The sequence below is a fragment of the Populus alba genome, chromosome 1 (genome assembly GCF_005239225.2).
Source record: "Populus alba chromosome 1, ASM523922v2, whole genome shotgun sequence".
Classification (NCBI taxonomy): Eukaryota; Viridiplantae; Streptophyta; class Magnoliopsida; order Malpighiales; family Salicaceae; genus Populus; species Populus alba.
In genome coordinates this window covers 31,630,539-31,645,166 of record NC_133284.1, presented here as the reverse complement: position 1 = coordinate 31,645,166, position 14,628 = coordinate 31,630,539, and the positions used below count along the sequence as shown (strand labels likewise).

General features: G+C 34.4%; 2 protein-coding genes across 8 annotated transcripts; one reads left to right on the top strand and one right to left on the bottom strand.

Moving 5' to 3' along the window:
* Positions 1 to 1,956: 1,956 nt before the first annotated feature.
* On the top strand, positions 1,957 to 9,175 carry LOC118047096 (stomatal closure-related actin-binding protein 1). 7 transcript variants are annotated; one of them, XM_035056284.2, is made up of 13 exons: positions 1,959 to 2,178; positions 2,829 to 3,128; positions 3,523 to 3,651; positions 3,792 to 3,884; positions 4,031 to 4,171; positions 4,469 to 4,537; positions 5,060 to 5,143; positions 5,727 to 5,907; positions 6,616 to 6,732; positions 7,043 to 7,101; positions 8,168 to 8,302; positions 8,558 to 8,707; positions 8,818 to 9,175. In XM_035056284.2, the coding sequence occupies exons 2-13, from the start codon at positions 2,847 to 2,849 to the stop codon at positions 8,860 to 8,862; spliced, it is 1,485 nt and encodes a 494-aa protein (XP_034912175.1). In that variant the 5' UTR covers positions 1,959 to 2,178; positions 2,829 to 2,846; the 3' UTR covers positions 8,863 to 9,175. The 7 variants fall into 7 exon arrangements, with proteins under 7 accessions (XP_034912182.1, XP_034912175.1, XP_034912174.1 ...); XM_035056283.2 differs by having other exon boundaries at positions 1,960 to 2,178; positions 2,826 to 3,128; XM_035056285.2 differs by lacking the exon at positions 1,959 to 2,178 and adding an exon at positions 2,200 to 2,345 and having other exon boundaries at positions 2,826 to 3,128.
* Positions 9,176 to 9,321: 146 nt separating this feature from the next.
* Positions 9,322 to 14,321, bottom strand: LOC118047110 (cytochrome P450 71B36). Its single transcript, XM_035056303.1, has 2 exons — positions 13,463 to 14,321; positions 9,322 to 9,416 (listed from the first exon to the last, which is right to left on the bottom strand). The coding sequence occupies exons 1-2, from the start codon at positions 14,319 to 14,321 to the stop codon at positions 9,322 to 9,324; spliced, it is 954 nt and encodes a 317-aa protein (XP_034912194.1).
* Between the last annotated feature and the right edge of the window lie 307 nt (positions 14,322 to 14,628).

The window sequence follows — 14,628 nt, the reverse complement described above, 5'->3', positions numbered from 1 at the left end:
TCTGGGAACAGGATGAACATTCGATTGATACTCATTGTGGTTTGAATTATCAAACCTTTTTTCGGATGAAATATCTTGCATTTTCCATCCTTGAACAAAATGTCCAACCCCCTTTCCTGTAGCTGACCTATACTCAGCAAGTTATTCTGTAAATCTGGGACATAAAACACCTCTGCAATGGTGTGATTTATTCCATTCAGTAGAAGCTTCACACTCCCTTTGCCCATCACGTTTATCCTTGTGTTGTTTCCCAATTTCACAAACTGGCGAAACTTTTCATCAAAGTCACAGAACATTTCCTGATAACCACACATGTGATTCGAGCATCCCGAATCAAGGAACCATACGTCTTCTCTTCTGGCTTTATGTTTCTCCACATAAGTCATCAAGAGCATCTCCTCCTCATTGTCAAGCTCTGTATATAGTGATTCTTTGTTTCCAGAAGAACATTCCCATTGAAAATGTCCAAGCTGTTGGCAACGATAGCACTGCACTGTTGCCTTATTAAAATCTGTTCGTCCCCTTCCTCTTCCTCTTCCTCTGTAAAAGTTTCGACCACGGCTTCTACCTCCTTCATATGCACCTCTGCCCCCTCCTTCATATGCTACTTTCAATGCTTGTTCCTCACCCTTTCTCCTTTGAAACTTTTGTTCATGAACAACCAATGAACTCTGCAGTTCATCAATGCTAAGAGCATCAATATCCTTTGATTCTTCAATGGAACATACAACATAGTTGTATTTCTCAGTTAAAGAACGTAAGATCTTCTCTACCACTTTCACATCCTGCATATCTTCTCCATACGTTCTCATTTTATTTGCCACTGTCATGACCCTAGAGAAGTATTCTGTAACTCCTTCACCAATTCTCATTTCCAGTGTTTCAAACTCTCTGCGGAGAGTCTGCAGGTAAGATCTTTTAACTCTTGCATTCCCTTCGAACTTCTTCTTCATTGCGTCCCATATGTTCTTGGCAGTATCCTTTCTAAGAATAGTGTCAAGAACGGTTCGGTCGATTGCTTGAAATAGGTAATTCTTTACCTTCAAATCCTTTAGTTTCATCTCATCATTCTTCTTCTGTTGTGCATCAGTTTGCACTGATCCCTTTGCCGGCTCAATGTATCCAATCTCCACCAGTTCCCACATTTCTTTGGATCGGAGAAAATTCTCCATTAACATACCCCAGTGATCGTAATGGCCATTGAATCTTGGAATGGCTGGCTGAACAAAGCTGCTTCCTTCTGTCGTCATGCTGCTGCAAGAGTTTCAGATGATAAAGGCTCTGATACCAATTTGTTGAGTATTAATGAGAGCTCAAAGAAATGTTGATGAATTGAATGAGAAGAGAGCACCTTTATTTGACGAGGACTTGGCTTTATATAGCCTGTTACATTGTAACTAAAATAACAAGAAAGTAACTGAAAAATAACAGCAAGCTAACAGTATCAGTCAAGCTAACAATAACAGTCAGTTATTCTAACTGTTTCTTAACCGACTTTCTTAACCAACAGTTAGTTATTCTAACTGTTTCATAACCGAGAAGATCCCTTCACAGACTACCTGGTCCAACAGCCATTGTAACCCTTGAGTGCTTGAGAGTTGAGTGTCTGTATCTGGTAAAATATAAGCTGGAAGTATTTTCTCAAAGCGTTTCAGATTAAAGTATTTCTTTCTGGATTTAATATTTTTACTTCATAACATCCACAAGCATTTAATTTGATTTTTTAATAAAATATTTTTTTTTAAAGTCTCATACTAATCCGTACATAAATAACCTAATTAAAGTTCAATAAAGACTAATCTCGAAACCATAGTTCAAGCCAAAGTGGTACTTAATTGAAAAAAGAATAAAAATAAAAATAAAAAACAGTAGTAACAACTAACAAAGTCATAAGGGCGGCCTTTTGTTTCTTTTTTAGTTTTTACTTCTTCCTTGTTTTGCTTTTTTTTTTTTTTTTTTTTTTTTCAAAAAAAAGCAAAGGCTACCGTAACCCCTACTCTGCATCTTCCATTTAAATTCATTGAAGAATTATCATCCTGCCTCTCTATTAATGAACAGTCAAATTCTCTAAAAAAATTCAATCTTGGCTTGCTCAAGTTGCATCTGATCCAAGAATCTCAAAAACCCATCTCTTATTTCTCATTTATCTGCTTTCCTTTTCACGTATCTTCGTGATCTGTAAGTCCTCAAGTTTCTCCCTTTATGTCTCCATTCTTAACTTTTCTTCAAACCCAAAAGATACTAGAGAGCTAGGGTTTCATTTTCATGCTCTCTAACTCTTTTCCTTGACTTCTTAGCAGTACTATTGTGTGTGCTTTGTTGTTTCAGTCTTTGCCTCTTTTTAGGTACTTTTTGGTCTTTGTCTAGAGTTGTTTCTGCTGTTTTGCGATCACTTTCAAAGCTTATTATAGTTGAAGGTTTTTCTTTTGTTTCATGGATGATTGTAGAAATTACTATTATTATTTTTTAATGTTTAGCTTCTTACTTTCTTTTTTTTAATGTTATATCAGCTATGTTTGTTGATATTAACTGTCTGTTTGGTTGCTGAGAAAGACTTATGAAAATAGGAGAAAATTAAATACGAGAATTTCTTGTTTTTTTCGCGTTGGAAGTTTTTGTTCTCTTAGCTAATGAGTAATTGTAAATCTTACATTTGTTTTAAGAGAGTAAAAAGGGTTGCTTGTTTTTCCCTCTGATTAATACTGATTGAGTTAGTTTCGGTTGGTAAGCACTGACCCACATTTTTCTTTTTTGTTGAGAAGTCTTTTTACCATGATTGTCTGGTTAATTCCATTTTTGTTGATATTACTTATTTGATTGTCCAGCAGGTTCGTTAGATTGAGACAATGACTAGGGTAACCCGTGATTTTGGAGATACTATGCAAAAAGATGCTGTCCTAGCTGTATCAGCAGATGTTGCATTTGCTTCTAGTCGGTTTCCTAATTACAAAATTGGAGCTACCAATCAGATTCTGGACGCAAAAGATGACCCCAAAGTATTGTCCATGAAGGAGGTTGTGGCACGCGAGACTGCTTTGCTTTTGGAACAGCAGAAACGCCTCTCTGTCCGTGACCTTGCCAGTAAATTTGAAAAGGGATTGGCTGCTGCTGCTAAGTTGTCAGAAGAGGTTGTGTTTCTTTTAAATTGTATCCAGCATTTTGTGTTTCTTTTTGGAAACTTGATTTGTTTTTCCTTAGGTGGATTATTGAAGCTAATTTTCTAATAACTTGACCTCCTCAATTGTATGTTAGTTTACCCATATGGTTCCTGAGAAATTAATCATGCCAATTGGCAGTATTATATTCAGCTTTTTGATTACATGGTCTTATCTACTTGTTTTTTCTTGTCAACTGAATGGAGCATCAATTAATTGTGGAAAAAAGTTGGAAGTCTGTTGTTTGTTTCATTTCAGTGGTTGTTTTTCTCCATTTCTCAGGCTTTAAGACTTTGGAATTATTAATTTCTGAAGAGAGCGGGTGATATAGGAATCAAATGATAAGCTTTTCATCTTTGGATTACAGGCTAGGCTCAGAGAGGCTGCTTCTTTAGAGAAACATGTCCTATTGAAGAAGCTTAGGGATGCGCTAGAATCATTAAAAGGACGTGTGGCAGGTAGAAACAAGGATGACGTGGAGGAAGCTATTGCCATGGTTGGTGTTACTTCACTGCTTCTTTTATCAAACTTCTTCCAAAAATTTGATTTTATGTGTTACTCAATGAGTTGGTTGTTACTGCCATGCCATTACTTAAAACACTTACGTGGAAGATGAATTATGGTCACTTCTTCTAGGTGGAAGCTTTAGCGGTTCAGCTGACTCAGAGGGAAGGAGAGTTGATTCAAGAAAAATCAGAAGTAAAGAAGCTAGCAAATTTTCTTAAGCAGGTAATCTTGTCTTTGAAAGAATTTGGCATATTTTTCTCAAGCCAGTAAATTCCATCCAACAAGTTCTCTATTCTTTACTTTTTTAATTTGAGATAACAATAAGGAATTTTTTTTCCTCATTATCTAGTGCTTGTATCCACTTGTAGGCTTCAGAAGATGCCAAGAAACTTGTCGATGAGGAAAGAGCTTATGCTCGTGCTGAAATTGAGAGTGCCAGAGCAACAGTTCAGAGGGTGGAAGAAGCTCTTCAGGAACATGAACGAATGTCTCGAGCTTTGGGGAAGCAGGTTTGTATTAATTATTAGTTATTACAGCTTCAATAGGAGTTTGCCTTTAGTTAAGTTATAAATTCTGAAGGTGTCTCTTTTTACGCTGACAGTAGATAGATATCCTCTTTTCATATTTCAATACTTCTGGTACTAGCCATTGAGCTGGTACTTGGCTGCTTTTGAAATTAAAGAGGACAGTTGGACATACTTTTCATGTTCATTTAGGGCCCATGTTCAAGTTGGAATGCATTATTTTGCCGCATGCTTTTCTTTCTTCTTATTTCTTAACAAAAATATTTTTGTGTGGCATATTAGGACTTGGAAGAATTAATGAAGGAGGTTCAAGAGGCTAGAAGGATCAAAATGCTGCATCAGCCAAGCAAGGTGTGTGCTGGATCTTTGGTGAAAATTTCTTTCTTAATGGAACATTCTAGTCACCAAATTAATTTGCTTAACTTATTATGTAATTTGGTGAAGTTTCTTCTAACATAGCTGAGGCTCATTAGTGGCTTCTCCAGAGTTGTTTATCTATTTCTCTAAGCCTATCATGAGTCTATAACTGCATTTCAAACCGATACTCAACAATCATAATTCTTGAATTGCTTTCAGATGCATGTATATGTCCATTTTCAGGACCAAGTTCTTGGAAGTTAGAACTATCAACGTCCCCTTGTGTTTCCTTGAAATGTAGTTCGCTTCTGCAAAAAAATTTACATGTTCAGACTTTTTGGATGGGCCTGGGCCATGTTTTGAGTTATCCAATAAATTCAAGGGAAATTGAGTTTCTAGGATTATGATTTTATACTTCTCTGGAATGCTTGTGATGACCTAAAGCTTTCAGAGATTTCAAATTTGTGGACGCACATTCATTTATTGATCACAAGTGAATTGAACTAATTTTTGTAGGTCATGGACATGGAACATGAGCTACGAGCATTGAGGATGCAACTTGCTGAGAAGTCTAAATGTTCTCTGCAGCTTCAGAAGGAGGTATTGTTGTTGTTGTTAAGATATTATTCGTTGGCCATAAATAGATCTTGCAACATCTTCTCCTAATACTTTACTGCATGTTTTAATATGCTTTGCTGTTGCTACTTTTCCACCATTATCCAATCTTAGAATTTTCTTTTATCACTTGACTTGTATAGTTTACCTCTCCCTAATTGTCATTTTAGTCATTTGTTTCCCAGCCAATAGGTTGTTAAGTTCTCCGATTTCAGAATTTTGTTTAAAATCTTCAAGAAAGTAGAAGTATTTGAAAATTTGGGGCAATACGTTTAAGTTGGTAGTTTTCATAATTCAAGCATTTAAAACTCTTTGAATGGTTCAGGATCTGGTTTAAGCTCTGATGAATGTCATATGCTTTTGTCAGAGTGACTCAATGGCTAGAGGAAATTCTTTATGCACGCTTTCTTCTAAAAACATTTCTTGTGATATTTGGTTATGATCTCTTGTATTTGACTCTCAGTTGTAATTTCCATCATTTTGTGGTTCGCTTCTTTGCATATTAAACTTGTTGAATAAGTATATCAGAGAATTGACTAAATATTATGTTCCCCCCCATCTTTCCCAGCTTGCAAGGAGCAGGAGAGGCGAGCAGAGCATATTCCATTTATTTGAATTAGATGGTTCTGAAGCGTTAGGTTCATGTCTGCGGATCAATCCTTGCTCTGATAATGCTCCAGAACTTTCTGAATGTTCCATTCAGTGGTATCGTCTGTCATCTGAAGATGTCGAAAAGGCACTTATATCAGGTTTCCATCTTCAATAATTTGTTCTCTTCTGGATGCTTTGGACAATTGAACAAAGTACAGTAGATGCTTCGTGACTGATTCTATTTTATCAGAGGATAGCGTTTGTTAGTGCCTTTAAGTTACTTTAGTTGCTGTCCTTTAGATTTGATCTAGCCACTGTCCACCCTTTGTGAAATAATTGTCATTTTGTGATTGAAACAGTTCCTATGAGGCATGAAATCTGTCAATTCATGAAATAAAATGGTTATATCAAACTTTTTGCTAGGCAAGCAAATTGTGGGATGGAATGCTGCCTGTAATCCAAATCAACTATTAACAAAGAATATTTTATTGAGGAGATGAGGCGTGGGAATCCCATAAATTCAGATTTCAGTATCTAGATATAGGAATGTTTGCTTGTCTGAATCAATGGCTTCTGTTATCTAGTATGGCTAAAGTAGAATATGGCATGAGTTATGTGAAAATGGTTGCCCTGTAAGTTTAGATGAATTGACAGTAAATTAATCGGGTAACAAGTTAAGCATTTTGATATTGAATTTGGGAAGAGCCACAGAGAGGGTTTGGATGAAATTGCCTTTTGCTAGTGAGTGCTTGGGGATTCATAAAGTAGAAAAGCATTGTTAGGACTGTTTATGATTTACGCTTAGTTATCATGAATATTGCATAAAATAGACTACTGACTACTTTCAGTAATTTTACTCTTCACAGGAGCAACCAAACCAGTTTATGCTCCAGAGCCTTTTGATGTTGGGCGAGTCCTGCAAGCTGAAATAATTTCTGATGGCCAACAATTCACTTTGACCACTACTTGTGCCATTGATCCTGGTCTGTATTTGATCTGCTTCTCTAATTTGGTTTTTGTATTCCAATTTTTATTAACCCAGCTCGACTAAGCTTTGAGCCAAACTAGTTGGGCTGGCTACACAATCATCTTTCTCCTGTCAGCTCTGTTTTCTGCCAAGCTTCCTATGTTATTTTCAATTTTTATTCATTTATGAAAATTGGTAAATAAAATTCTGTGGTTCACTCTTTTGTATGTAAAGTTATGAACCATGCATTTACATAGGATAAAATAAATAAATTATGAACCATGTGTTCGCATAAGATAAAATAGCTGATGTAATTTTGTGACCAGCTGCTGGTCTCGGAAGCTATGTAGAGGCACTTGTGCGAAAACATGATGTTGAATTCAATGTAAGTTGTCTTAATACTGTTTCAACTTGTATTTTTTCTACTTAAGTACCTAAACCCGTCAGGTTCAATATTTGGGAATTATTCTTTCATGTTACCTGAACACTCATATTGTGCTTCTTTGCAATAGTCATTTTGGTGATTCTAATCACCATTCTGGCATGTTGGATGGGTTGTGGGTCAAGTTCAGCCAGGCTGACCATTGTTGTTGGTCTTTTTTTTTTAAATTGAACTCAGTCCAACATCAAATCCCTTCAGATGCTCACATGATACAGGCAAAAGTGCTTGTGTGCATGGTGATTGGATATTTATTTTCTGTCCGTTCCTGAATCCTGAGGGCTTGCTGATGTTTTTCCTTCTACTGTACTTACTGCAATATGTCAGTGAAAGGGCAATGATATTTGACTGTCTGCTACTTTGTGCAATGAAGGTTCTTTGACTTTTATGGCCTTGTGAGAGTGTGCATGCCATAGAGAAAATAGGAAAAGATGTACATTGAGATTCCGAGGTTAAGAATTTGAGGACGCAACCTAGTTTATAGTAAGAATCACAATGAGGGATGACATTGGGAATGGTTGGTTAGGTGCCCCATTCTGCTTCTGTTATTGATTGTCAGATGTTATTTTCTTAACCATTGTGAGGATCAGGGTGGCATTTAGATTCCCATCCATTCTTTGCTTTTCCTGGAGCATGGAAACTAACATGTCCTAGTCTTGTTTAATGTATGTTGTTATTACTAAAATGCAATGGGGTGTGAGGGCATCATGGATCAGTGAACTGACGAATGTGACCAAAGCGGGAGCTTGAGACTTCTCCTCTCCTGTTTTGCAAGAGCCATTGAGCTACAAGCTCATGGGTTGAGAGCATCATACTAATAATAACTCTTCAAGGATAACTTATTGAAGTTTAAAATCGTCCTTATGGAAATTTATAGAGGTTGTTTAGCCTGTTGTCCTTTCATTGTGGGCCTGGGTTAAATGAAACTGAATATATATATATATTTTTTTATAAAAGTGATCATAAGGATTAAGGAGGCCATTATTCTCCATTGATTTTGTTTACTTTACAGGTAGTTGTTACCCAGATGAATGGGTTAGATCATACATCAGAATCTATTCATGTGCTTCATGTTGGAAAGATGAGGATGAAGCTTCGCAAAGGGAAGTCGACAATTGCTAAAGAGTACTACTCTACTTCAATGCAGGTATAAGGGGCTGTTTCAACCTTTATCTCTTGAGATAAGATGGTTCTGTATTTACAAAAGCTCATACCTTGAATTCTTTTTCGCTTTTATTCTTATTTGATTGCAAATGTTTTGGTCCATCCTCTCAGGACAGACGCACACACACACCTCATATATGCCTAGAACGTTATTGACAGTTATGTTGAACATCAGCCTCTTAATTTGGTATTTATAGCACATGACACAGCCATTACTCACACTATTCTTTTGCTTTAGCTGTGTGGAGTTAGAGGAGGTGGGAACGCTGCAGCTCAAGCATTGTTTTGGCAAGCAAAGAAAGGGGTTTCCTTTGTATTAGCATTTGAATCAGCAAGAGAGAGGAATGCAGCCATCATGCTTGCAAGGAGGTTTGCTTTTGATTGCAATGTAAGTGTGTCAAAATTTATCTTGGATTAAAATTGTCTGCCAAGAGCTTCGTATTCGGCATCTTCCACAAATGAAGTAGCCCTTATTTTTTTGAACTATTGGAATGTCAGATTATGCTCGCTGGGCCAGATGACAGAGCTCCTTTAGGAAGTTAAACCAACCTCCATACTGTTTTGTTTCACTAATTGTAATTAAGTCGAGTTTGCACATGAATCATAGGTTTGTAATAGTAGGATTTGGCTGGCATGATTGTGTTGTGGCCTTGTGGGCCTCCACCATTCTTTTTTCTTCTTCATTTTTAATTTTTCCTGCCCCTACTAAGGCATTTTTTTTTTTAATTTGCCTTTTAATGGAGTGTTAACATCTTCCCACTTACAATTGGAGATGGATTGCAGCTGTCTCGATTCTGTTGAATGGTTTTTGTATGATGGCTACACAATTGATTATTGTTGTAAGAGTTATGTGCTATATTTCTGTTAGAAGCTTAAGAATCCTGTGTCTAATATGCTTTTTGAAGTTCTAAACTATGGAAACTGCATCGAATATTCTTGGAATTGTTTCTATATGATGAAACTCTCATGTACCGCAAGAATTTAACCAAATAATTCTCTGATTCATGTAATTGAATAAGCAATATCTTCACGAGAAGTGTATCCATCCAACATAGATGGAAATGTCAAAAACTGATCCACAATGAGCATCACAATCCCTGCAATACCATGTTTGCCAGTTATTCTTCCAACAAACAATACAGAAAACATGCATCTCTCCCCGGGTACCAGATAAAGCTCAGATCATATTGATATATGATTGACCAGTTGTCTCCTTCATTACAGGTAAAATCCAATAAAAACAATGCAAGAAATTTGCCGTTGTTGAGCTTCATTACGGCGGTTTCCATATTTGCTCTCTGAGAGTCTCTCCAACCAGCACAGATATTGGTGATGTTTTTCTCAAATTTCAGTCATTAGGTGGCCATAAAATTAGGGTTTATTTTTTTATTTAGCTTAGAAACTTATTTTGACACAAAACATCTAGAAAAAGCCTAAACAACTTGATAAACCCTTACATGGCATTTACAAACCTAAAAACCATACAAAAACCCAAGATCAACCCATAACCAATAATCTTTCCAAGTTTAGATCTAGTTTTTTATGCAATTTCAAGATGTAAAAACACCTGAATTGAACTTTCCTCATCGAATGGAACTTGCTGACATTAAAATCAATCATTTTGATAGGATGAATTGATGTCAACGATGATTTTCTCTATCTACTACAACAATCAGGAACTAAAAATAACAAAAATAAATTTTTGTAGCAAAATTTAATTGCAAAAATATTGAAGGACTAGATAGGTATAATTAATAAAGTTTGAGGACTAAATTAAAATTTTTATGAGGACTTTGAAACTATCACTCATTCATGATGCATTTTCTACTTCAGTCATCTGTATTTTAATTTTGTTTTTAGCCAACAAATCTGATTCAATTGTGTTTTAATTTGGTCAAAAAAGGATGCAATTGTTGAAAAAATTGAATAGTGAGTCCACAATAAAATGTGTAATGATGAACAGTGTTTGTATGCAAAATGTTTTATCCAAAACATTTAGAGTTTTCTATGGCTAACTATTTAACTTGCATCCCACTGCAAGTTGAATATTTTTTTCCAATAAAAAAAATTGAATACGCAGACTTTTCAGACATGTTTTTTTTACAAAAAAAAAAATTCTAATTTTAAATCAAGAAGCCTTTGCACACATCTAATTAAGTAAATCGAGAACCATCTGTTTAAATAAATGAAAAAAATTATAAAGGACAGCTAAAAATGAAACTTGAAAAATCAAAAAACATATATAGATCAAGATATTTGATCTTGCATACGAGCCATTTATTCGGTAGTGTTTAATGAATTTGTTTATCAAAATTATTTTTTTTATTAAATCAAATAATAATAGAAACAAACAAACACTTAAAATTGATTGAATAAAATAAAAAGATACAAAAAAGCTATTATGAAATGGTGCACATATTAGAAATAATGTCCAAAAATAAATATTTTTTTTATTTTAAACAATAAAATTTATCTATATAAAAACATTTTATAGATGAATCATAAAAATATCTTTATATATTAAATACATACAAAAATAATTAAAAACTAATCTCCGTTAATAAAAGGCTAAATAAGAAAAATAAAATATCATATAGGGGTATTAATTGAAATATAAATTTAAAAATTATTAGAAAAAAGCTATCATTTTTTAAAAATATATTAGAAAAAATAGAAGAAGAAAGAGCAAGGTGATGTTAGATGCACGTGGGCCTTTAATTTTAAAAGCTGACATCCCCGTATATTTTTCAAAAAAGAACTTAAGACGGTGTTTCATTTAATTTCTCCATAATTCGATCATTATAGTGGCTAAAACATCACGACTTTTTTAAGCTTACAAATCCCCTTTTCAATCCATTTTTAACACAAAATACTTGGAAAAGAGCCTAAACACCTTGACAAACCTATAAATAATCTTAAAAACCACACAAAAACCCAAAAAATAAAAATAAAATTCATGAGCTTATATTTATTTCTTTAAGCAATTTCAAGGTGAAAAAACACTTAAGTGAAACTTTTCTCATCAAATGAAGGTAGTTGATGCTACAATAAACCTTTTTGGTGGCCTGAGTTGGTGTTAGCACCGATGTTCTTTTTTTATCATTGAAACACAACGATCTCTCTCTCTCTGCTCTCTCAAACCATGAATTAAAAAATAATAAAAATAAATTTTTGTACCAAAATTAAATTTTAAAAAATACTAGGGGATCAAATAATGTATAATTTGAAAAGTTTGAGGATTAGATTAAATATTTTGTGAGAACTTTGAAGCCATCATCCATTCATGACACCTTTTCTACTTTGATTTTCTCTCAAATTAGGGACTAAAAAATAAAAAAAAAACTTTGTATCATAATTGAATTGCAAAAATATTGAGGGCCTAAATATATATAGTTTGAAAAATTTAAGGACAAAATTAAAATGTAAGACAAACACATGCACAATGTTTAGAGTTTTGTATAATGTAAAATATCCACCCACCATGTTTGTCTCCAGGGATGGTGCAGAATGTCTCATGTTAAATTTAAAGGCACATGCACATGTTACCTGCAAAAAGTATGGAAATGATTGGGTTTGGAATAATTGATGCAGCAACCAGAAGAGCAACTTTCCAGCAGGTGGTTCATGCTAACATTATTTTATTTCTCATTTTCTTTCTTTTCTCTTCTTTTTTTTTTAGTAATCATGGGTATTCGGATCAGTTTATACCCACCTTAACTAATCCCCTGAGGCTCTAAAGTTAATAACCATGTAAGTTTTTGATGGTTCTGAAATTTATAATACTTAAATTGATAACCTCTAAAAAATAAATTTAAAATCCAATAAATTAAACTATACTTATTCAGGATAGTAATTCCTAATCACTTAATGCTTGGGTGGTTCTTCCTAAATGGTTTTTAATTTGTAAATGAAGCATCTCCTTTTTCTCAACTGCACTGATAGAGAAAAAGCCTTAGGCTGAATAAGTCCTCTCTACTATACCAAATTCATGGGAGAAAAAAGAAAGCATCTCTTATGAGAGGTATTTGTAGTCTTCACGAAGAATTAACATAAGTAAAATTAATTATTATTTTTCATTACCATTTCTTCCATTTGTTCACTTGATTTGTTGAATTGGGTTACCATTGTAGAGAAGTGCATCTTTAATCATTCTAAGTAAGGCAATGCATCATGATGGTAGAATTCCCAGTATCTATTAGCATCAGAAGTGAAAAATTAACAAAAAAACTAAATCTTCACAAGAAGTTACTGTACACTACGACATAAATTACTGTTTATTGTAATAATGCAATCATGAATTTGCCAAAAACTGAACTAGGTTTTGGGAGCAAGTTTTATTTTTCACCATGACACAATTGTTTTTAACATGTTATAAAAGGTTAAATTTGTTATTTTTCTTTTTTTTTACATAATAAAATTACTACTTTAATCTTAAAATAACAAAAATATAATGTTTTTCACTCAGGGGTGTTTTAGTTATTTTATTCATTTTGACATGGTGTAGGTACTTTAATGCTCTTAGAGACAAAAACAATATAACTCTCTCATAACGATTTTTCAAGTTATTTTACATTTGTTTTATTGTAAATTTAGAGGTTTCTCGTGGGTATTATAGTAATATACATATACTAAATATTATTTAAAAAACATGATAGCGTGTGCAATGCATGCTCCAATGTGTAGATAGCTTCCGCGTCGTTCAGATAACGCGTGCGAGGTTATCTCAATTTTATATTTATTGTCATGGAGTTTGTGAGTTAACTCAATTTAACTTATGGATTTTTATACTCCGAATGGGTTCATGTTGGTTCTTTTTTTCTATTTTTTTTCTATTATTTTTTGTTGTTGTTTTATTTATATTATTTAAATCATTAATTGGTACAATGACTAGAGTATCAAATTTTTTTTCCTTGGCATTTTTGGGTCACAAATCTAGTACTATTCTAAATATATATAGTTTCCAGTAAGTGTCACCTTTTCTTCTATTTGAATCCTTGATTCATTGCTGGTTTGTTTCTATTCAAAATTCCGTAACACAATAGATAAATTGAAAAAGAAAAAACTAGTAAGAATTAATATAGAAAAAAGGAAAAAGAGAATGAACATGTTGCATTGATGTGATCATGCGTGAGTTGAATTATACCCAATTCAGCTTGATCTCTCCATAATTTCAGCGGACCACCAACAATATCTTCTTGTTCCTCCTCTAATTTGATGTGATCATCTATAACTCTTCGGTATAAAACATCCAGTTCCCGAAAACTTCTTTCAAGTCTTGAATGGAGGAGACCTGCGAGTCTTTCTATAATCCAACCGTCTTTGGGAAAGAAATCACCGGCAGAGAAGCTTGCCAATATTGCAGAGGCTTCACGAATTACTTCTTCAAATCTTTTTCCATCGAACCCTCTGATCTCTTGAAAACTCTTTCCAAAAGCTGCCCTACAAGTAATGTTTACAGTGAAAGACAAAATCTTTTCACTGAGGTAAACAGGGGTTGCTGAAAAGAATATGCAGAGATGGTGTCCAATTAACAAAGCAACCTCCTCTTCTCTTATGAACAGAAATGACTGCACCCTCCTGGCACTGCAGAGTTCAAGAACACAAATCTTTGGCACCTTCCTCCAATAATCTCCATAGGGTGTGAAGGATACATCAGAATAGTTGTAAGATATCCTCCCAGTGCCGGCCAAGAGAGGTCTACTGCAAGCATGTAGATCATTAGTTTTCAAGACCTCTTTTGCAGCCTCGGCTGAGGAGATAACCACTGTTGGTACAGCACCAAGTTTAAGAAGCATGACAGGACCGTATTTCTTGGGGAGTTGCCATAAAGATCGATGAGACAAGTCTCCAAGTTGGTGCAAGTTACCTATAATTGGAAGCCTGGGAGGCGTTGGAGGGATCTGCTGCTTGTTCTGTTTCTTTCTTATTAGGAGAAACATTAACGGGGAGACAAACAGCACAAGAGGAAGCGACCACATAATTAGGGGATCAAGACAAGCCATGACACTACTTCTTTGGGATTTGCCTTGAAATTCCTAGCTGCAACATTTTATATAAAAAATAATCAGGGGCGAAAAGCTGCATGGTTTTGTTCTTGTTCAACGTCATGGGTTCACCCTCTTTAACAAGCTATCATTGGTTGTGAAGTGATCTTTTCTTATCTAGCAATTATCATAGCATGTAGAAATTATGTCAGCAACACTCTACAGATGATAAACAATATATAAAGTGATTTATAAGCATACTACTTTTTTTCCCGAAAAATTAAGGGAGAGAGGAAACTTAAAATTTAAATATTTATTATCTTAA